General features: G+C 33.9%; 1 protein-coding gene across 1 annotated transcript; it reads right to left on the reverse strand.

The window, feature by feature from the left end:
- Positions 1–759: 759 nt before the first annotated feature.
- LOC137725532 (large ribosomal subunit protein uL2x) lies at positions 760–2,565 on the reverse strand. Its single transcript, XM_068464256.1, has 2 exons — positions 2,045–2,565; positions 760–1,379 (listed from the first exon to the last, which is right to left on the reverse strand). Exons 1-2 carry the CDS (start codon positions 2,482–2,484, stop codon positions 1,040–1,042), a joined length of 780 nt encoding a protein of 259 aa, XP_068320357.1. The 5' UTR covers positions 2,485–2,565; the 3' UTR covers positions 760–1,039.
- Between the last annotated feature and the right edge of the window lie 21,774 nt (positions 2,566–24,339).

Consider the following 24,339-nt stretch of genomic DNA (forward strand, 5'->3'; position numbering starts at 1 on the left):
TGATACTCATAATACGCATAAATAGGTGAGATACTTGAAGCAATTAAACATATAAAAGATCGACATGTCCAAGAACTTTATTATTTATGAAGAAAAAACAACATAAGTAAAAGACATATATGTACATTGTCCATAACCACCCTCCAAACCCATTAAGAAGGTTGAACCTTTACGGTAGTGAGTGTGGGACTTGAAGACGAGCCAGCACCCTTATGATGAGCCCTGGTGACTCTTCCCATGGCTCTGCTGGGTGATGTCCGTTATTAGCGACCGGCGGAAAAACAATGTCATTTGACCATCACAAAAATAACTGTAATTTATTTTTGTAACTCGTTGAAAGGCTATTTACTTTCATTAGGTCTCGAACTAGGTCAAAATCATTATCAACGAGTTCGTAAGATGCAACTCCTTTTTCATCGAGCTGAGAAGACACTCGAAAGATAAAGAACTATTTTTAATTTCTTAATCCAATGCTCAAAAGACATTAGAGGGTCTAGAAATGCCAAAAAGATATATAGGCTTGTGAAAGGTAAAAAAAAAAAATGCGTGAACAACACTATCCTCCAATCGACAAGATACAATTGGAGTTTATATCGAGCTTGGATCATATTTGACTTGTTTACCCTATATTTCTTGAAGATAATTGTTATTAGTACTTCAAAATTCTCATTTTTCACTCCAAACTTCCTATATTTCACATATAAAAATACACTTATAAGGAATGCAAAATAAGATTTTTGAAATACCAATAACCGTTCCTTTCTTGAATAAAATGACTAATTGAATAAATAGGGGTTTTAGCTTCAATAGACACAAAAACCAAAACATCCCAAAATGCACCAAACGCTTGTTCAACCGACAATATATTCAGCAACAAACTTTGGTATCGAGCTTGGATCATAATTAACTCATTTACCCAACATTTTGAACTCATAATATGTTAAGCAACAAACATTAAATGATCCAACCAAACAAAACTTCCTCCACAAAATGCACCAAACTAGTCTTGGATAAAATAAAACAACAAAATGTAATCTCATCACTTGTCTGCCTTAGATATGTTGGCAGCAGCTTGTCCTCTGAGACGACCAGTCCTCCTAGCGGCAATGAGACCAACCTTCTGCCCAGGAGGAGCGTCACGCCTGACTGTGCTAGCATGTCCAATATGCTGGTGATTACCTCCTCCGTGAGGATGCTCGACCGGGTTCATAGCCACACCACGAACCTTGGGCCAGCAGTTCCTCTTCACTCTGAACTTGTGGTAAGCATTGCCAGCCTTGAGCATTGGCTTTTCTGTTCTTCCTCCACCTGCTACCTGCCCAATCATCGCACGGCATCCGCTGGGAACAATCTTCTTGGCACCAGATGGCAATTTGATCCTGTTAGAACCAGTGGAAACACAATTGTTAACACACCTCAAAAATACCATAAACTAGCAGATAAACGTAATCATTACTCAGCGTATGAGATTTCACAATCACAAAGGGTCAATCATTCAAAAAAATTTATGACAAGCAGTAGATAAAGAAACAATTTCACACTACTCTTTCTTAATTTCACATTCTTCACAACAATACAACCAAATAAGCATATCTTGTTAAAAAGCAAATTCTCTATTGTTCACAATGAAAGCAAAAAGTCGAATGTGGTAATCACATTCGATTAATTAGTACTGTACACAACAATCATAAAACCCGAGATTCGTTTCATAAGTTCCAGAATCATAAGATCAATGCAACCAATTTCTTCCAAAAGAATCATTCATCTCTCGAATACTGACCCAACAGCATACCGCGTGATAAACCCTACAACTAAACCCAACCCAGTTCAGCAAATGAACGAAACTATTGGCTAAAGGGATACAATTTTTGTGCTTGAATCAGAAATCACATATCTACATGCAAATTGCAATCATACGAGAAATTGGTATCTCAATAACAATGTACATTTGAACTGCAATTATTGAAATCCAATTAACAAATATAATAGTAATTTAGCATGAATCTAAAGGAAATAACATGAACAGAGAGAGATGCATATAGACCTGGAAGTATCGTTGTCAGGATTGTGGCTGATAACAACGGCGTAATCACCAGACGCCCTAGCGAGGGTTCCGCGGTCCCCAACATGGTGCTCGACGTTACAGACGACGGCTCCCTCCGGGATCGATCTGAGAGGCAACACATTTCCGACCACCAAATTGGCCTTCTTCCCACAGTAGATGAACTGACCGGTGTAGATTCCCTCGGCGGCGACGAAGAGCTCGTTCTGCTTCTTGTACCTGAACGGATGGCGGAAGCTGACGCGGGCCAACGGGGCACCGCGACCCGGATCGTGGATGATCTCGGTGACTACACCCTTGAGGTAGCCGTTGCGCTCGCCGAAGTCGAGGCTACGGAAGCGCGCCGGACCCTTTCGGTGGTGGGTGTGAGACTTGAACACGGAACCCGCACCCTTACGCTGAGCTCGGATGACCCTCCCCATGGCGGCGGTGAGTGATTTTTCTGCTACTAGCGGCGGCGCGAAATGGTGTTCCCAAAAACCCTAGAATTTGTGTTTGCTTTTATAAGGCTCAGGATAGACGTGTATTGCAGTCGAAGTGAACAGCCTCCAAAGTTCCAAACTCTCTAAGGGTATGTTTGTTTGCCTTCACTAGCATTCATTGGACTAGACTAAACTAAATGATAGTCTAGTCTGGTGTTTGTTATTTATACGGATAAAAGTTAATGAGACTAAAGGGGACTCGCTCCGACTGAACGCCTCGCTAGCCGTTCTTAGCGAGAGCCATCGATTTCGAGCAGACTCCTAGTCCCGTCCTCTATCGCAGCTGATCCATCCATCTTTTTCTCCTTCGCACATTCGCCATCTCCCATCTCCTTCATGACTTCACCGTCTCGTCTAAGTTCGAGCAAGACAAGGAAGTTCTCAGCGACAACAAAGAGGCATTCCCTGACCACAAACTCTTCGTGGGTAACCTTCCCTTCAACGTCGATAGCGCTCAACTCGCTAGTATCTTCGAGAACGCCGGAAATGTCCGGTTGGTCAAGGTAATTCCTTGTTTTCACTTAAAATTTTGTAAATTTTACTTGAAATTTGGGTGAAAAGTGAAATCGTTTGTTGGTGGTTTAGTGCTTTGTGGGTTAAATTTGGAGGGTTTTTAATAGGTGATATATGATAAGATGATCGAAATAAGCAGAGGATTTGGGTTTGTGACTATGTCAAGTGTTCAAGAAGCTGAATATGCTGCTCGCCAGCTAAACGACTATGTAAGTCTTCATATTTAAGTCTAACCATTTGTTCATATTTTCTTACATATGTGAAAGTTTGTGATTTGCGAATTGGTACTTTATTTGTAATCGTATTTATTAACATTCATTTGTTGAAACTTGCTTTAGATTTGTCTTACTAAAGAAATGTTTGATGGAGCTTAGTCTCTGGCCTTTGTAGTGTGTATTTTTTTTATGGTTGCGATTACTTATTATCGTGTTGATTGTTTCGAGTTGAAGTCATTGGTTACAGGTCAAGTTGAGAAACCCTGTTTGTTGTATATAACTATGTTAGCAAGAGTTTCATGGCATTATCGTGAAAACAATTTTATTGATTGACGTTTGAAACTTGGTCGATGTTTATTTCATTATGAAAAGGTTGTTTTGTTTTGTAGCTTTGTGTTGCATTTCTTGATGTTGGTTTTTTAGTGTAGTGATTGGTTAAGTTCCGTATTTATTTTGCCGAGTCTTGTCGTCATTTGGTTGTATTGCATTCATGAGAACCTTGTATATCGTATCTAAGAAAGGCTTATATCGTATATAAGAAAGACTTCATTGCATTTGGTAGGAACTTGATGGCAGGGCATTGAGGGTAAACTATAGACCTCCTCCTCCTCAGACTGAGGATTCCTCTTTCTCTGGTTTTTCATATTTGGTTGTGTTCATGCATTGCTTGATTCCATTTATTTGAACGTGCTGAGTTTTCAGGTTTTCGCATATAATCATGTTCTAGATACTATGGTACAGAAACATTATTGAGATTAATGTGCATCTATATCAATTTGTTATGGATATAAAAGTTTCACTTGATTTCTAAGAGCACCGTATTTGAGATGTTGCCAAATTTGTTCTCTGATTAATATACTTAGCTATGGTGTGTGAAACATATCCACCAACTACAGTCTGCAGCAATGTTGAGACTTTAAGGTTGAGGTAGTTGCGGATTATTTGCATTTTATCCATTTTTAACCAATTTATGTTCTATTTACTACATGATGCTTACAACATACAGTCCTTTGATCTGAGTATCTGACATCATGGTTAATCTTTCTCAACCTGAGCTTCCACCTGGGGTGGAGTCTGCTCTACTACAACAAGTTTTGAGCCTTACATCGGAAAAACTGAGTTCATTGTCTCCGGAACAGCAACAAGAAGTAATAAAGCTCCAACAGTTGCTTCAGTGAGATTAGATTCAGCCATCGTAACAGAGTCATAAATGGCAGTTTTGATGCAGCAAGTTGTTACATGTGCAGGCACCAACTTGCTTGCTAGAGCAACAAAAGGCGTGGTATTGATTCAATCGATTTTGATTGTTTGTAACAGTATGTTCATGTAAGGAGTCAATTCAGAGGATCAGCAGTGCAAGAGAACTATCGTATTCATGTAGCCTACACAAGCTTGTGTTTTAGTCTAGTCAATAAATTAGTTAGAATAGCAAAATTTTGTCTGTATCACAACATTTAAATTTACGTTCCCTCAGCTAAAACTTGTTGCTTCACTTTTGACAATCTTTTGCTCCAAACGTTGTGTACTTTGCTTGAGGTATATTCATGATCTCTTCCTTTTGCATATTGTTATTGGTTTTCTTCAAACTAGTTGGAGCAAGCAATTTACGTGCTTGAATCCAAATGTAGCAATGATCAAGGCTCGGCTATCCATTTGCCAATGCGCGCTCAAGCATCATTGTGGTCTTAGGATTGAATGCAATCAAACCAAAGGTGAATAATTAAGAAAAGCATTCTAAACCCCATCAATTGTTAGGAAAACACCTTTGTTATATTGATGTTTGGAGCAATACTACTCTTGAATCATGTATGTTTCTTTCGTTGGCAAGAAATTTGGTTTTTGTATTTTTTATTGAGTCATACTCTCATTTAATATTATTAATTTTGATAATATCTTTAAATAAAAAGAAATTAAATTAGAATAATAATTTAGTCTCAGTTCGAGCAAACACCAAACTAATGATAGTATTATTTTCACTATCCTGCTTCTTAGTTCGACATTGCACCAAACGCTTTATTAAGTTAGTCCAGCTTAGTCTAGTTAATTCGGTGCAACAAACGCATCATAAAACCCCTAATGTGAAATATATGACGTTGGGCCCAAAATGTGGAAATTGGAAAAAGCCCAAAGTGTGTAAGCGGATTTGAGATCACAACGGCCTCCAACTTCAAGGCCCAAACCATATAGATGGTCATGAGAAACTCCATAATCCATGCCAAACTAGTGCCTAGCTGCTAGGTTCTAGCCGGCCGCCTCACTAATGTCTAGCGTCTCTTAGATTTTTGAATTTATATGTAGTGAGAAAGTTCTTAATTAATTAATTTATAGCACTAAATATTGTAATAACAAGCATTTCACCGAAAAGAAAATAGACATATCCAGCATACCGTTCATCTATATCATATAATGTGAAATATAACTCCATCAATTTGATCACACTAAAAATTTATACTTAATTTATTAAGTATTGGCAAACGTTCGTGTTTTCACATGATTTAGCAAATTTTATCCCACATTTATAGTAAAATAAAATAAAATAAAATAAAATTCATGTCCTTTGTTTAGAATAATTTGTTTCAAGAATAATTAGTGTGCAAGGGTGTGACTCTAAAGACCGTTGTTCATTCCAAGATGCAACTCACGTGGGGCGGCAAGACAGAATCTATCAAGAATATGAGGGGCTTGATGAAACTAGAGATTATTGTGGGATCATCCGTAAATCTAAAACGAACATGTATTGTTGAATTTAATAACGATAATGGGTTGTTAAAAAAAAAAAAAAAATTAACAATAATGGGTAAATCGTTTAAAATTTAAGAATATAGTACAATGATTCGCCAGTCACCTCTATATAAGCATACAATTTCTTTGAAGAGAATGAGATTATGAGAGATTGATGATAATAATTTAGGCCATCTCCAACCGAAGGGTCCAGAGAGCGAGAGGGCCGAAAATAACCTTAAAACTGTCTCCAACCGAAAGCTAGGCCAGAGGGCTCGTGGGCCCCACAAAATCTGAAAGGGTCAAAGGGCTGGCCAGAAAATCAAAGCAATCATGTCGGATATAACCGACAAGAATGCTTAAACAAAAATTTGAATCCAATGGCTAGCTGACTAGCCGTTGTATTCTTTTCTTTTTTTTTTTAATTCTTAAAAATTCTAATTTTTTTTCCCTATAAATACCTAAACCATTATTAAATTTAAGTTCTAATTTTTTTCGTTTTTGGGCCAGTTACCGTTGTAGTTTTTAAATTTAAGTTGTTGTTGGATTTGAATTTAAGTTGTTGTAGTTTTTAAATTTAAATAATAAATTATGTTTGGCCCTCGGTTGGAGACAATTTTTTGTGACAGGGCTAAAACAAGCCCTGTATCCTGGAAATGATTTGCCAAGAACCCTTCAGCAAACTCATTCGAGTGGGAACAAATAACACTTTAAGGAAACAATTCAAGTCGTACCTCAAAGTCATCATTTGGATTATTCTCTAAATTTCTACATTTACTCTAACACTGGTGTCGCCCAGCACAACTCGATACAGAGTCCAGGTGGACGTTCCGAGTTGGGTTGTGTCACCCAAAACATTGTTAAAATTGGGTTCCACCCTCAAGAATATCAATGGAATGTCTAACCTTAATTTTCAAAACTCCATGACAAGGCGAAGGTGAAAATGACTAGATTAGATGATGATTTATGTACGAATTTGCAAAATAGACTAAAAACGTGAGTGTGACCCCACATTTTCTGTCAAAAATTTAAATTTTTTATTTTCGCGAAACATTTTCCATGAGCATAATGGAAAACGTTGTAAGGCATGTGGAAGTGGATTTACGATGTATTCAGCAACAAATGTATATCTAGTAGAATATTTAAGTTGAAAACTAAAAAAATAAGTGAAAAATATAGTTGTGAGACCCAAAAATAGGGTTCTACCCTCAAGAATTTTAACGGAAAGTCTTACCTTAATTTTCAAAACTTCATGGTGAGGCAAAGGTGAAAATAAATAGATTGAACGATGATTTAAATACGACTAGGCGATGATCTGTAGCGTGGTACCGATCTTTCCCAATTCCATTTTTTTAATTTATTTTCTGCTTTTTTGTTTATTCCTTTGAGTTTTTTCTTCATACATTACTTTATCTGAGTAACCATTATTAAATTCAAAAATTTAGGTTTTAAATCATTGATTACAAGCGTTTAAATATGTACGATAATAGAGTTTGCATGAAAAAATATATTTTGAAGAATATGAGTTTGATAGTTTGTTGTTATGGTAAAAGAACTAAAACAAACATAAGCAAAAAACAAAAACTAAAAAACTAAAAAAGAAAAAATTGAAAATAGGGGTTTGGTATGAAGCTAGCGATTCGTTGGTGGAACCGTTGCTAATACGCTAGCGACAGTTTTTGTGGAAAATCGGTATCAAAGTACTGATCGTATCATTTTTTATTTTATTTATTTATTTGGAAGCAAGTTTACAATTTATTGAGCAACAAATGTATATTTAGTAGACTATTTAAGTTGAAAACTAAAAAAATAAGTGAAAATATAGTAGGGAGGCCCAAAACATTGTTAAAATGGCGTTCCACCCTTAAGAATATAACAAAAAGTATTACTATAATCTTCAAATTTCATGGTGAGGCGAAAGTGAAAAATTAACAACGATTGTGAAAAATTAACAACGATTTATGTACGAATTTGTAGAAATTGACAACATTTTTATTTTTACAAAATATTTTCAATGATCATTAAGGAAAACTTTATAAGGCATTTGGAAGTGGATTTACGATTTATTGAGCAACAAATGTATATTTAGTAGAGTATTTATGTCGAAAACTAAAAAAATAAGTGAAAATTATAGTAGTGAGGCCGAAAACATTGTTAAAATACGGTTCCACCCTCAAGAATATTAACGGAAAGTATTAATTTAAATTTTAAATTTCACGGTGAGGTGAAGGTGAAAATAAATAGTTCGAACGGCAATTTATATACGAATTTGTAAAAAACGACTAAAAATTGTCAACACCCACGTTTTTTGTCAAAAATGCAAATTTTTTTTATTTTTGCGAAATATTTTCTGCGAGCATTAAGAAAAATTTATAAGGCATTTGGAAGCGGATTTACGATTTATTGAGCAACAAATGTATATTTAGTAGACTATTTAAATCGAAAACAAAAAAAATAAAGGAAAAATATAGTAGTGAGGCCCAAAACATTGTTAAAATTGCATTCCACCCACAAGAATATAACGTAAAGTATTACTATAATTTTCAAACTTCACGGTGCGGTGAAGGTAAAAATAAATAGTATGTACGACGATTTATGTACAAATTTGTAAAAACTAACTAAAACCAATCAGTACTTACCCACGTTTTTTGTTAAAAATGCAAATTTTTATTTTCGCTAAATATTTTCTCTGAGCATTAAGGAAAATGTTATAAGGCATTTGGAAGTGGATTTACGATTTATTGAGCAATAAATGTATATTTAGTCGAGTATTTAAGTCAAAAACTTAAAAAATAAGTGAAAAATATAGTTGTGAGGCCCAAAACGTTGTTAAAATAAGGATCCACCCTCAAGAATGTTAACATAAAGTATTACTTTAATTTTCAAACTTAACGGTGAGGCGAAGGTGAAAATAAATAGTTTGAACAATGATTTATGTACAAATTTGTAAAAAATGACAAAAAACCGTGAGTGTAACACCCATGTTTTTTGTCAAAAAGGCAAATTTTTTATTTTAGCGAAACATTTTCCATGAGCATTAAGGAAAATTTATAAGGCATTTGGAAGTGGATTTACAATTTATTGAGCAAAAAATGTATATTTAGTAAATTATTTGTGTCAAAAACTAAAAAAATAAGTGAAAAATATAGTTGTGAGGCCCACAACATTATTAAAATTGGGTTCCACCCTCAAGAATACAACAAAAAGAATTACTATAATTTTTAAACATCACGGTGAGGTGAATATAAAAATAAATAGTTTGAATGACGATTTATGTACGAATTTGTAAAAACTGACCAAAAACAATGAATGTTAACACACGTTTTTTTTGTCAAAAAAGCAAATTTTTTATCTTCTCAAAAATTTTCCAAGAGCATTAAGGAAAAATTTACAAGGCATTTGAAAGTGTATTTACAATTTATTGAGCAACAAATGGATATTTAGTAGACTATTTAAATCGAAAACTAAAAAAATAAGTGAAAAATATAGTAGTGAGTCCTAAAACATTGTTAAAATGGGGTTCCACCCTCAAGAATATAACAAGAAGTACTACTATAATTTTCAAACTTCAAGAGTAGGCGAAGGTGAAAATAAATAGTTTGAACGACGATTTATGTACAAATTTGTAAAAATCAACTAAAAACTGTGAGTGTTAACCCACGTTTTTTTGTAAAAAAATGCAAATATTTTATTTTTGTGAAATATTTTCCATGAGCATTAAGGAAAATTTTATAAGTTAGTTGGCAGCGGATGCACGGATTATTGATCAACAAATGGATATTTAGTAGACTATTTAAGGCGAAAACTAAAAAAATAAGTGAAAAATATAGTAGTGAGGCCTAAACCATTGTTAAAATTGGGTTCCACCCTCAAGTATATCAATGGAATGTCTAACCTTGATTTTCAAAACTTCACGATGAGGCAAAGGTGAAAATGAATAGATTAGACGACGATTTATGTACGAATTTGGAAAACGGACTAAAAATGTGAGTGTGAACCCACATTTTTTGTCAAAAATATAAATTTTTTATTTTCATGAAACATTTTCCATGAGCATAATGGAAAACTTTGTAAGGCATGTGGAAGTGGATTTACGATGTATTCAGCAACAAATGTATATCTAGTAGAATATTTAAGCTGAAAGCTAAAAAAATAAGTGAAAAATATAGTAGTGAGACCCAAAAATAGGGTTCTACCCTCAAGAATTTTAACAGAAAGTCTTACCTTAATTTTCAAAACTCACGATGAGGCAAAGGTGAAAATAAATAGATTGAACGGAAAGTCTTACCTTTATTTATTTTCTGCTTTTTTGTTTATCCCTTTGAGTTTTTTCTTCGTACATTATTTTATCTGAGTAACCACTATTAAATTCAAATATCTTTAAATTTAAGTTTTAAATCGTTGATTGCAACTGTTTAAATATATACGATAATAGATTTTACATGAAAAAAAAAAATATTTTGAAGAATATGAGTTTAATAGTTTGTTGTTATGGTAAGAGAACTAAAACGAACAAAAGCAAAAAACAAAAACTAAAAAGAAAAAATTGAAAAGAGGGGTTCGGTATGAAGCTAGCGATTCATTTTGGGAATTGTTGCTAACATTGTAGCGACAGTTCTTGCATACAATCGGTAGCAAAGTACTGATCGTATCCTTTTCTATTTCATTTATTTATGGGAATTGTTATTGGCACTCCAAATTTATCATTCTACACTCCAAACTTTCTATATTTAAAAAGAAAAATACACTTGTGAGGAGTGTAGAATGAAAATTTTGGATTGCCATAACACTTCCCTTATTTATTTGGAAGCAAGTTTACGATTTATTGAGCAACAAATATATATTTAGTAGACTATTTAAGTCGAAAACTAAAAAAATAAGTGAAAAATATAGTAGGGAGACCCAAAACATTGTTAAAATGGCATTCCACCCTCAAGAATATAACAAAAAGTATTACTATAATCTTCAAACTTCATGGTGAGGCGAAGGTGAAAAATTAATAACGATTTATGTACGAAGTTGTAGAAACTAACTAAAACCCGTTTTTTGTCAAAATTGCAATATTTTTATTTTCGCAAAATATTTTCAATGACCATTAAGAAAAATTTTATAAGGCATTTGGAAGCAGATTTACGATTTATTGAGCAACAAATGTATATTTAGTAGAGTATTTATATCGAAAATTAAAAAAATAAGTGAAAATTATAGTAGTGAGGCCGAAAACATTGTTAAAATACGGTTCCACCCTCAAGAATATTAATGGAAAGTATTAATTTAATTTTCAAATTTCACGGTGAGGTGAAGATGAAAATAAATAGTTCGAACGACGATTTATATACAAATTTGTAAAAACCAACTAAAAATCGTCAGTGTGTGACCCACTTTTTTGTCAAAAATGCAAATTTTTTATTTTTGCGAAATATTTTCTACGAGCATTAAGAAAACTTTATAAGGCATTTGGAAGCGGATTTACGATTTATTGAGCAACAAATGTATATTTAGTAGACTATTTAAATTCGAAAACAAAAAAATAAAGGGAAAATATAGTAGTGAGGCCCAAAACATTGTTAAAATTGCGTTCCACCCACAAGAATATAACGTAAAGTATTACTAATTTTCAAACTTCATGGTGAGGTGAAGGTGAAAATAAATAGATTGACCGGTGATTTATGTGCAAATTTGCAAAACCAACTAAAAGCAGTGAGTGTTAATCCATGTTTTTTTTTGTCAAAAATGAAATTTTTTATTTTTACGAAATATTTTCCGCGAGCATTAAGGAAAACTTTATAAGGTGTTTGGAAGTGGTTTTATGATTTATTGACCAACAAATGTATACTTAGTAGAATAGTTAAGCCAAAAACTGCAAAAGTAAGTGAAAAATACAATAGTGAGGACCAAAACATTGTTAAATGAGGTTCTACCCTCGAGAATCAAAATGAAAAGTCTTACCTTAATTTTCACAATTTCACGATGAGGCGAAGGTGAGAACAAATAATATGAACGATGATTTATGTACGAATTTGTAAAACCGACTAGAAATCGTGAGACCCACGTTTTTTTGGTCAAATTGCAAATTTTTATTTTTGCAAAATATTTTCTGCGAGCATTAAGGAAAACTTTATAAGGAGTTTGGAAGCAGTTTTATGATTTATTGAGCAACAAATGTATAATTAGTAGAATATTTAAGCCGGAAACTGAAAAAATAAGTGAAAAATACAATAGGAGGACCAACACATTGTCAAATGGGGTTCCACCCTCAAGAATTTCAACTGAAAGTCTGACCTTAATTTTCAAAATTTCATTATGAGGTGAAGGTGAAAACAAATAGATTGAATGATGATTTATGCAGGAATTTGTAAAACTGACTAAAAATCATAAGTGTTAACACCCACATTCTTTTGGTCAAAAATGCAAATTTTTATTTTTACGAAATATTTTTTGCGAGCATTAAGGAAAACTTTATAAGGTGTTTGGGAGTGGTTTTAAGATTTATTGAGTAACAAATATATACTTAATAGAATATTTAAGCCCATAACTAAAAAAATAAGTGAAAAATACAATAGTGAGGACCAAAACATTGTCAAATGGGGTACCACCCTCAAGAATCTCAACGGTTACCTTAATTTTCAAAATTTCACGATGACGTGAAGGTGAAAACAAATAGTTTGAACGATGATTTGTGTACGAATTTGAAAAACCGACTAAAAATCGTGAGTGTTAACCCAAGTTTTTTTGGTCAAAAATGAAATTTTTTATTTTTGCGAAATATATTCCACGAGCATTAATGAAAACTTTATAAGGTGTTTGGAAGCGGTTTTATGATTTATTGAGCAACAAATGTATACTTATAGAATATTTAAGCTGAAAACTTAAAAAATATGTGAAAAATAGTGAGGACCAAAACATTGTCAAATGGGGTTCCACCCTCAAGAATCTCAATGGAAAGTCTCACCTTAATTTTCAAAACTTCACATTGAGGCGAAGGTGAAAATAAATAAATTGAACGGTGATTTATGTACGAATTTGCAAAACCGACTAAAAGCTGTGAGTGTTAACACCCACGTTTTTTTGTCATAAATGAAATTTTTTATTTTTGCGAAATATTTTCCACGAGATTTAAGCAAAACTTTATAAGGTGTTTGGGAGCAGTTTTATGATTTATTGAGCAACAAATGTATACTTTGTAGAATATTTAAGCAGAAAACTTAAAAAATAAGTGAAAAATACAATGGTGAGGTCCAAAAAGTTGTCAAATGGGGTTCCCCCCTCAAGAATCTCAATGGAAAATCTTACCTTAATTTTCAAAATTTCACAATGAGGCGAATGTGAGAACAAATAGTTTGAACGATGATCTATGTAGGAATTTATAAACCGACTAAATGAACGTTCACCCACGTTTTTTTGGTAAAAAATGCAAATCTTTATTTTTGCAAAATATTTTCTGTGAGCATTAAGGTAAACTTTATAAAGTGTTTGCAAATCATTATGATTTAATGAGCAACAAATTTATAGTTAGTGGAATATTTAAGCCAAAAACTGAAGAAAACAATGAGTGAAAAATACAATAGCGAGGATGAAAACATTGTCAAATGGGGTTCCACCCTCAAGAATCTCAATGGAAAGTCTCACCTTAATTTTCAAAACTTCACATTGAGGCGAAGGTGAAAATAAATAGATTGACTGATGATTTATATACGAATTTGCAAAACCGACTAAAAGTCGTGAGTAGGGCTTGATCGGTGTGGGATCCCGTCCTGAAAATGGGATCCCAAAACCCAAACCGATCATTTTTGGGATGAAAATCCAAATCCTAATCCTAAACCAAAATTTCGGTATTCTTGAAATATTTTTGAGATTTCAGTATGGTTTAGGTTTTCAATTCAATAAAAATTTGGCTTCTTGTTAATGGAAGAAGCTGATAAATTCAATTTAAACCTGCAGATCGAGCATGCAAAGCAGAAAAGAAATCGAACATGCAAAGCAGAAATCGACCATGGAAATCCATAAATCTAAATCAACCAAATCCACATAAAATTAATCAAGAAATCCAAATCCAAACAATCAAAAGCTCTAAATCGTAAATCCCTAATTTATAAATCCTCATTCAAACCCTAATTCAAAGAAAGCTTCAGAAAGGATAGAGAAAGAGATGGGTCGAGCTTCGAAGATTTGAGAGAGCTTTCGACAGTAGCTCCTTCTTCTCTCTTCGTCTCCCTGCTTCTCAACACGAAGAGTGTTGTTCTCTGCCCCAAGAATGCTGCTCTCTGTGCCTTCTGTTAGTGGGAGCCAAAAGGCTCCTGCTTTTGTGTTGGAGAGTGGGAACCGAAAACGAAAGCTAAAGAAACAAAACATGGATTTTGGGAATACCAAACAAATGGGATTTGGAAACCAACCCTATACCGATTACTTCGGTATTTTTCGGGGCGGGATTACCACTAGTAGAAAAACATGTTTGCGCGACAGCAACTTGCGCGACGGAACAAATTTCGTTGCGCAAAGTATGTTTGCGCGACGCAAAACACAAAACGTCGCGCAAACTACCTTTGCGCAACGGCACTTTGCGCGACGAAGACCCGCGTCGCGCAAAACATCTTTGCGCGACGTATGTGCAACTGCGTCGCGCAAAGTTGTTTTGCGCGACACAACACCTACGTCGTGCGAAGTTTTTTTTTTTTTTTTTTCTTTTTTTTTGTCCTTTTCCTTTTCTTTTGGGGTTCTTGCATTGCCTTTTTATTTTGTGGTATCCACTTGTGTAAATATTTTAAATTGACGATCAAATTAGTTCATTGTATTCATATAAGGTTAAATTTTTGTTTTGCGATTTTTGGCGTACGGGATTTCAAAATATATACAAACAAGTTTGACGGTTGGATCATTGAAACTAATTTCGTATAATATGTTTCCCATCAAGTTCGTGGTATATGTATTTACTTAGTAGATTTTAATATATTTATTTTGTACAAATAAACAAAAGGACAAAAAAAAAAAAAAAAGGCCTTTGCGCGACGTAGGTACAACTGCGTCGTGCAAAGCTGGTTTGCGCGACGCAGTTGTACCTACGTCGCGCAAAGGCCTTTTTTTTCTTTTTTTTTTTTTGGTTGCCCTTTTCCTTTTCTTTTGGGGTTCTTGCATTGCATTTTTCTTTTGTGGTATCCACTTGTGCAAATGTTTTAAATTGACGATCGAATTAGTTCATTGTATTCATATAGGGTCAAAGAGTGTAGCTGTAAAAAAATATCAAAATCAGAGTTAAAATAACCGTTAAATCGTGATTTTTCGTTTATAGCTGTCGAAAAGGTTTGTCCCGTAACTTGATATTTGAATGTTTGTTTTTTGCGATTTTTGGCGTATGCGATCTTGAAGCATATACAAACAGGTTTGACGGTTGGATCATTGAAACTAGTTTTGTACAATGCATATCCCATCAAAACAATGGATTCACTAACACTTGGAGTTTATTTATACTTTCATTAAGTATAACATAAGATTTTGTGGTATCCACTTGTATAAATGTTTTAAATTGACGATCGAATTAGTTCATTGTATTCATATAAGGTTAAAGAGTATAGCTGTAAAAAATCATCAAAATCAGAGTTAAAATAACCGTTAAATCGTGATTTTTCGTTTATAGCCATCGAAAATGTTTGTCCCGTTACATAATCTTTGAATGTTTGTTTTTTACGATTTTTGGTGTATGCGATCTCAAAGCCTATACAAACAAGTTTGACGGTTGGATCGTTCAAACTAGTTTCATACAATGCGTTTCCCATCAAAACGAAAAATTCACTAACACTTAGAATTTATTAATACTTTCATCAAGTATAACATACGATTTTATGGTATCCACTTGTGTAAATATTTTAAATTGACAATCGAATCAGTTCGTTGTATTCATATAAGGTTAAAGAGTGTATCTGTAAAAAATCATCAAAATCGGAGTTAAAACTACCGTTAAATCGTGATGTTTCGTTTATAACCGTCAAAAAGTTTTATCCCGTTACTTGATCTCTGAATGTTTGTTTTTTACGATTTTTTGCGTATGCAATTTCAAAGTATATTGAAATAAGTTTGACGGTTGGATCATTGAAATTAGTTTCATACAATGCGTATCCCATCAAAACGATAGATTCCCTAACACTTAGAGTTTATTTATACTTTCATCAAGTATAACATAAGATTTTATGGTATCCACTTGTGTAAATATTTTCAATTGACGATCGAATCAGTTCATTGTATTCATATAGGGTCAATGAGTGTAGCTGTAAAAAAATCATCAAAATCGAAGTTAAAATAACCGTTAAATCGTGATTTTTTGTTTATAACCGTCAAAAATTTTTGTCCCGTTACTTGATCTCTGAATGTTTGTTTTTTGCAATTTTTGGTGTATGCGATCTTGAAATATATACAAACAAGTTTGACCGTTTGATCGTTGAAACTAATTTCGTACAATGCGTTTCCCATCAAGTTCAATGGTATATATATTTATTAAGTAGATTTAAATTTATTTATTTTGTATGTATAACACTTAAGAAATTGAATGGTATGTATATTTACTAAGTAGCTTTAAATTTAATTATTATGTATTTCGGATCGGGTTATTGTTCAAAAAATATATTATTGTGGGTTTTATGTTCAAAAAAATTGAATTTGAAGAGAGTAAAGTCACATTTTCAATAAATTTTGTAATATTTAAAAAAAAAAAAAACATTTTGCGCAACGCACAATATGATGGTTGCGCAAAAACACTTTGCGCGACGTCGAGATGTATACCTGCGTCGCGCCAATGATAATTCTGGCGGTGCAAATGTAAAAATTAAGCGCTTTTTTTTTAAATTTTCCCGGACAAATATTTTCGAGACCCGAACTGTCTCTCGCTCATCTCGCCCTCTCTCTCACTCGGTCTCTCTCTTCCCGTAGCCTTCCTCCTCATCTTCTTTCCATCCTCATCCTCTCTCTCTTCCCAACCCAAACCCTAATCCCACTCCACTCCAACCGACTTTCCTCCTCAGCTCAGCTCGCACAAGATTGATGGTAATTGCTGATTAGATTTTTTTGTTTCTGGATATGGTTGCTGTCTTTTTGATTTGATATCAGTCGTTTCGTGATGGTTTCACTGTTATGGTTATGAAATTAAGGTTTTTTGGGACTCGGATTGATGTGGGTTGTATGAGATAATTACCATTAGATTTGATTTTTTCATGTGGGTCAGTTTTGTTTTGTTTTTTGATAGCTCAATCTGTGAGTTTCTTACCTATGGGTTTTGGTAGCGTGTTACCCTTTAATTATAATCATTGTTCTTACAAAATCAAAACCTAAATCACACATATTCGCCATCTCTTTCGCGGATCTGCAACTCTCTTTCGCCATCTCTCTGGCTGATGTGTAGAAACCCTTCGCTACTCTCCCAACTTCGACTTCATCTCACGGTACTCTCTCTCTCTTTCTCTGTCTTACACACACAGGGCACAGAAATATGAAATTTCTTTCAATTGTGCAAGTTTGAAAAGATGAAAGATTTAAGGTAATAGCAGATGTGATTGTTCAATGAATCTTTAGTTTGCGTTGATCAATTTAATTCATATGCATCACTTGAAATCTCAAAGAGAGGGAATTATCGATGGCTTGATCAATGAATCTTTGGATGGATTGGTATCCAAGTTATGCCGAGTGAGGTGTTGCTTGTGGTTGTCTCTATTCACAGGTTATATTTTCTCTAGCTAATGGATTTTATTTGGGACAACTCGATATTGTATCGGTTTGGGAATCTTTGGTCTAAGCACTTTAAGGATGTCCCCTTAGTGTGCCTTCGTCTTAACTGGCTGGATTTTTGTATAGAGTGGTGCTGGAGTTCTACTTTTAATTTCTCCCCTAAGTGAGCTTCATCTCTTACAAACAAAAAGAAAGACTGCAGTTCTGTGAACAAATCCTTGGTGTTCTAGAAGAGGATTATATCATTAAGTGCATGCATTAGCTGGATAAGTTTCCAAAAAAATCAAGATGCTCCGATCCTAAACTGTGCACCTTATTCCAGGTTGCGGATGGAACATTCTTGGAAGAACCTGGTTCTAGTGCTGTACCAACTATTGAGAACAAAAAGGTTTATGTTGGGACTTTGGAATGGGTTCAAAGGTAATTACAGGGTATAATGGAATATAATAGTTTGTATCATTGCATATTTGAATGTGAATTTGCTTCTTGTAAAGGTGTAATGCTGATAGGCATTGGCCCTGGACCATTGTTAAGAGAATTTAGAATCCTATTATTGAAAATTTAGATTCATATAGGACAACATAGAGTGCTGTCTACGGTATTATTTTTGGAAACCAAACTATAGAGGATTACATGTTGTTGTAGCAAAATTTTCTTTTAGACGTTTACCATCCGCAACTATGAATGAATAATTGAAGAGTGCAGCAGAATTCTTTTCACCATCTATAAAAGATTATTTGAAAAATTTGCATAATGTTGATTGGTGGAGCATTGATGGAAAAAGTAGTTATCTTTCTTTTCATATAATAAGCATTGTTGTGTAGGATATTTGATCTTCACAATTTCTTGCAGTTACTTGATGCCTTGGAGCTGAGCAGGCTAACTATGAAGCAAAATCTCGATGTCCAGTCTTCAAATCCCGATGCCATCACTTGAGCTTGCTCCATCTTTGACCTCCTAGCCACTTTTTGCCCAGCCGATACCCAGTAGCTTGATGTATCAAACCTAGAAGATAGTTATTGTAGTTTTTTCTATTTTTGTTCGGACATCTTGTATGTACATTTTCATATATTTTATAATTAAATAATTTTTCTTGGTTTATTAATTATTGTTTAGAATTTAATTACAATATTTATTAAAAAGTAAATAAAAAATATTTTTGCCAAAAAAAAAAAAAGGTTTGCGCGACGAAGAAGTAAGCTACGTCGCGCAAAGTGGCTTTGCGCGACGCATGTCCCTACGTCTCGCAAAGCGGCGCACGCACGTCGCGCAAAGAGGCTTTGCACGACGTAGGACGCGCGTCGCGCAAAGTAGCTTTGCACGACGTAGGACGCGCGTCGCGCAAAGTAGCTTTGCACGACGTAGAACGCACGTCGCGCAAAGTGGTTTTGCACGACGTAGGCCGTGAGTCGCGCAAAGCCTCTTTGCGCGACGCATGTTATTTCTTCGTCGCGCAAACCCTACCGTCACTGCCTTGGCGCAACGGTTGGCGCGCGACGAAGGTTGCGTCGCGCAAACTCTTAGGCAACGATTTTTGACTTTGCACGACGAATGTACGTACGTCGCGCAAAGTGTTTTTTTTACTAGTGCACCGAACTTCGGGATAGTTTTAGTTTGGGATTTTTTTGGTTTGGGCTCAGGATTTTTTCGGTTTGGTTTGGGATTTTTTTCCAGCCCTAGTCGTGAGTGTTAACCCATATTTTTTGGTCAAAAATGGAAATTTTTATTTTTATGAAATATTTTCTGCGGGCATTAAGGAAAACTTTATAAGGTGTTTGGAACGATTTTATGATTTATTGAGCAACAAATGCATACTTAGTAGAATATTTAAACCGAAAACTGAAAAAATAAGTGAAAAATACAATAGTGAGGACCAAACCATTGTCAAATAAGGTTCCACCCTCAAGAACCTCAACGAAAAGTCTTACCTTAATTTTCAAAATTTCACGATGAGGCGAAGGTGAGTACAAATAGTTTGAACGATGATTTATGTACGAATTTGTAAAACCGACTAAAAATTGTGAGTGTCAACCCACGTTTTTTGGTTCAAAAATAAATTTTTTTATTTTTGTAAATATTTTCCGCGAGCATTAAGGAAAACTTTTTAAGGTGTTTAGAAGTGGTTTTATGATTTATTGAGTAACAAATGTATTCTTAGTAGAATATTTAAGCCAAAAACTGAAAAAATAAGTGAAATTATTATTTATTTGTCAATGAATATTTATATCCTACTTCTAAATTTTTTTTATTTATACGTATTATGAAGTCACAAGTACTATCTTGAATTAAGGATACTCATACTCATCACTATACCGATCATTATACCATTAAGCTAGCCCCAGTAAATTTCAAAACAAATAAACAGAATAACGTGTATAAACAGAAGTTATGCCACACTCGAAGTCAAATTTGGAGCTGACATTGCCAGCTATTTATTGACTTTCTAATTCATTTATTTTTTTCAACGTTAGAAAAAAAATCTCAAATTCTTTCTACTTGTCGATAAAACGATATAAAGTGAAAACAAAAAAACACTAATTAAAGAACGTGACCATAAATTAAATCATCAACTCACACTCTCACACATGCATATGATCATAAAGATAATCTATTTGATGTTGTTCAAGTTTCCAAATTTATAAATGGCAAATCCCCAAATTTGTAATTAAATTAAAGTGAACGTGCCAATAAATATGGCATTACATTACTTTGCGTTGTGTTCTTGCTGTTTACAGAGGGTTTATAATTTAAAAGCAAACAGAAAAGAACTGGACACATGCAATTGTGCGTGTCATCACGTACATCCAATTATTTACATGCATGGATTACTTTACATAAAGTAATCGCAAATTGTGATTAATAAAGGATTAGTAATCGTGAAGCAACATTTCTGTAAAGAGTGGTGCTATCCACACAATTATTTTTATTTTTTACTTATCTTTTATTAATTTTTGTCCTTTAATCGTTTTCAATTCATTCGATTCGATGGTCAAAAATTAAAGAATTTATGTCAAAAGCCAAATATGTGTGTGAATAGTATCACCCTTTCTGTAACAACATCCGGAAAACTATAGCCTTATCTTGAATATATACTTAAAATATGTTTAATGTTAATAAAGATTGACAAGTATACAGACCAGAAGTAAACATCAAATTTGGTTAATTAACTACAACTTAAGCATTAAAAAATAGGACACCTAGCCAATCACATATTATTATATTCCACTCCACGCACCTGATTCTCTTGAAACTAGGGTGATTAAGACAACTGACCTTAATTATAGTATGGTACTAGAAATAAATTAATGTTCGTGGACTTGGAAGAATTAGAAGAGAAATTTTTATAGGTATCAAAAACAAAAGCCGCAATGGGCGTTATTCCTAATTTTATAATATGGGTAGTTAATGAAGCTGATATATCATAACTTTAAATATGTTATCTAAAATAAAATTACAAATATTATAATTTAAGTAAGATAATAACGTCAAAAGATCGTATTTTTTATATACCAAAAAATGCACGAATTAGAGGAAATTATCCATGATATATAATGTCGGCAAGTGCGAGATTCTCCTCCCACTGCATGCAAACATAGAAGGGCTAAAATTTGTGTTCGGTGTGTTTGAAATTTGAAGTGGCACTTCGATCACCGTTCATGCATGGGGATGGGGGGGTGCCGCATACAATTATGTATCGACCCGACTCGTGAGAAAATGGGCCACCGCTAATGTCAGAGATCGGTAGGAAGGTTTGGTATACCGAAATAAAAAGTGTCAATACTTGGTGAGTGTTTGGAAATGAAAGGGCATTGGAAAGTTGACTTTACAGTGAGTTTAACGGTAACGTCGATAGTAGTCTAATTCTTTATAAGAATATGTAATATTTTTTAATTAATTTTTTGAAATGAGATAAATATGCTTAACATTTCCAGAGTCATTTAACTAAAATGGGTGCTTTAAAAATAAATAAAAATAATCTTAAAAAATGTATTAAGAAAACTAACGAGGCAAAGTTGAAACAACAAGTGTCCCAAGTATATATGTCAGACATGTTTGCAGTGCCTTGTAAACCTGCACATGCTCGCATGTGAGTGTGACTTAAAAACTCAACATCCTTACACTTTGACAAAACACAAGTAATATTTCCCCATAGGTAATCGAGAAACAACTTTCGCTGTGAATGCATTGGCCAAGCCTGTTTCTTGGTCATGAGAGGAAGAAGTCGTTACGACTTGTAGTCGGCTCGGCCACCGTTGATATTTTACTTTAAAGAAGTGAGAGATTTTCTACTTTGTACGGTGAGGTATTGTGCTAGACCACGTAATATATCAATGGATACAGAGTTATTAGTGTGCGTCAACCAGACCAAACGCCTCTTTGACCTCTTGACTGTAACCAATAACGAGGTGTATTATGAATTCAACGCAAATATATATAACACGATTTTTGTTATCCATATAAATCGACTTGAGATTTTTTATTTGCAAGTAATTTTAAATAAGGGAGTTTTAATGAAAAGTTCACGGTACTGTTCACTTTAATGAAAAACCACATTTTTACACTAAAAGTCAATCATAGTACTATTCACTTTACCCTTTATTTTGTCATTATTATTAAAACTCAAAGTTTTCAAGCATTTTTCATTAGTTTTACTTTTTAAAATATCATTAAAACATAGTTCTAATTAGTTGCACAACATTCAATTTGACGAAGATTTTTCAATATGTCTAGAGTACGGTACAATATGTCATATGTTAATATATAAGGAAAGGTAATTTTTATTTCAAGTGTCATTCTACTTATATAATAACATATGATATATGTGTACGTAATCCAGCCACACTAAAAAATCTCTTCATTGAAGACTATAATTTGACTACACGCGTCCAAAAAGGATAAAGGGGACCATTTGCATTGAATTTTCAAGTATGGTCCAAAAGTGCAAAACCCCAGTCATTTTCTCACTCCAAACTAATAAATAAATAAATTATATTTGATAAAATCATTTAGTAAACCTTTGGTAATTTAACAAAGAAAATTCTCCATAAAGATACAAAATTTAGCAACAAATTTTTCAACATGTCCAATTTCTTTTCTTGAGTTCGAATTTCCACGAACCCAATAATTATAATTTGACAAAGAAATAATAGGAACTTAATAATTGTGGGCACATCATATCTCAATCTCACTAATTTTATTGTTTTTCCTTCTATATTTTTGGTAGCATATTTGACTAATTTTGATATGGTAGTCAGAATAATATGTTGCTTATCAAAAATAAAAGTTAAAAAAAAAAAAATATATATATATATATATATATATATATATATCCTGAAAAAAGAAAAGAAAAGGTTAAAATTCCGTCTCAAGACATGGGTCCCACACAGTGGTGGGTCCCACAAAATTAGCGAAAAAGAAGGAGAAAGGGTGGTTCGGTGGAGGCCTGTAATTGGCCTAGGTGTACAGAACTCGAGCCGTATTCAACGCTGAAAAGACAGCTCTTGGTAGAAAGCAGATGATTGGGGATACAAAGAGAAGATTCTGAACAAAATTTCTGTGAAGTGTTTTTTTTTTTTTTTTAAAGTTTGATTTTTAATATTTTTTTTTTCAGTTTGGTTAATTGAAAAGACTCTAAAATTTTGAAGTTACAAGTTTAGTCAAGTTAATAATAGCAATGTGCTCCACTTTGCACTTAAATTTGAAACCGTTTTAAGCATGATTAATTAGTCATCCACCTTTTAGTAAAAATACAAGACAGGCGGTTCCCACACAGACCCACAAACTGGGTAGAAATTGAAGGACAAGGACAGAATCCCAAACGGCAAAATAAAGAAACACTATGAAGTTTTGGCCTGCCAATTGCAAATTTAAGAACCTAGAAACAACTTTTATCATTTCCTAGAAAAACTCCCAAACCCTAGTTTTACAGCTAACTTCACAAACAAACACAGCTTCGCTAAGAAAAACTTCCAAAAACAAAGATCAGGATTTCTTCAATCAATATAGGGACTGAAGATTTGAAAGCAAGAGAGAATTTGAGAAACACACAGAGCGAAAGGAAGATGGCAAAAACAGAGGTGAAGCAAAAGTAAAGCAGAAAAGAAGAAACAAACGAAATACAGAGACCAGAGATGAAAGATGCGTGACCAAAAAGGGCAAAATATTTTTTTTTACTGGATAAAAATTGAATGTGACATCCCACATCACCCAGGGGAGTGATCCTTATATGTATTCCCATCCCTACTTAGCACGAGGCCTTTTGGGAGCTCATTGGCTTTGGGTTCCGTATGAACTCCGAAGTTAAGCGAGAAGGGGGCTAGAGCAATCTCATGATGGGTGACCCATTGGGAAGTTGCTTGTGAGTTCCCAAAAATAAAACCGTGAGGGAATGGTAAGTCCAAAGCGGACAATATCGTGCTACGGTGGTGGAGCGGGCCCGGGAAGTAGTCCGCCCCGGGCCGGGATGTGACACTGAAGAACACTCTCAGCACATGAAAAACCGAGGCAAAACCGTCCAAACACTGGTGATGAACAGTTTTGGGGAAACTGAGTTTTAATATATATGATATATTGTCTTTAAAAAAAATATGAGTTTTAATTTTAACAAAACTCACAAAAAAAAAAAAAAAAAAACTAT

This window comes from Pyrus communis, chromosome 2 (assembly GCF_963583255.1).
Source record: "Pyrus communis chromosome 2, drPyrComm1.1, whole genome shotgun sequence".
Classification (NCBI taxonomy): domain Eukaryota; kingdom Viridiplantae; phylum Streptophyta; class Magnoliopsida; order Rosales; family Rosaceae; genus Pyrus; species Pyrus communis.

Coding starts and splice junctions, on each gene's coding strand:
- LOC137725532 (XM_068464256.1), bottom strand. CDS start 2,484: ATGGGGAGGGTCATCCGAGCTCAGCGTAAGGGTGCGGGTTCCGTGTTC. Junction 1,380..2,044: donor CCTGACAACGATACTTCCAG/GTCTATATGCAT, acceptor TGGTTCTAACAG/GATCAAATTGCCATCTGGTG.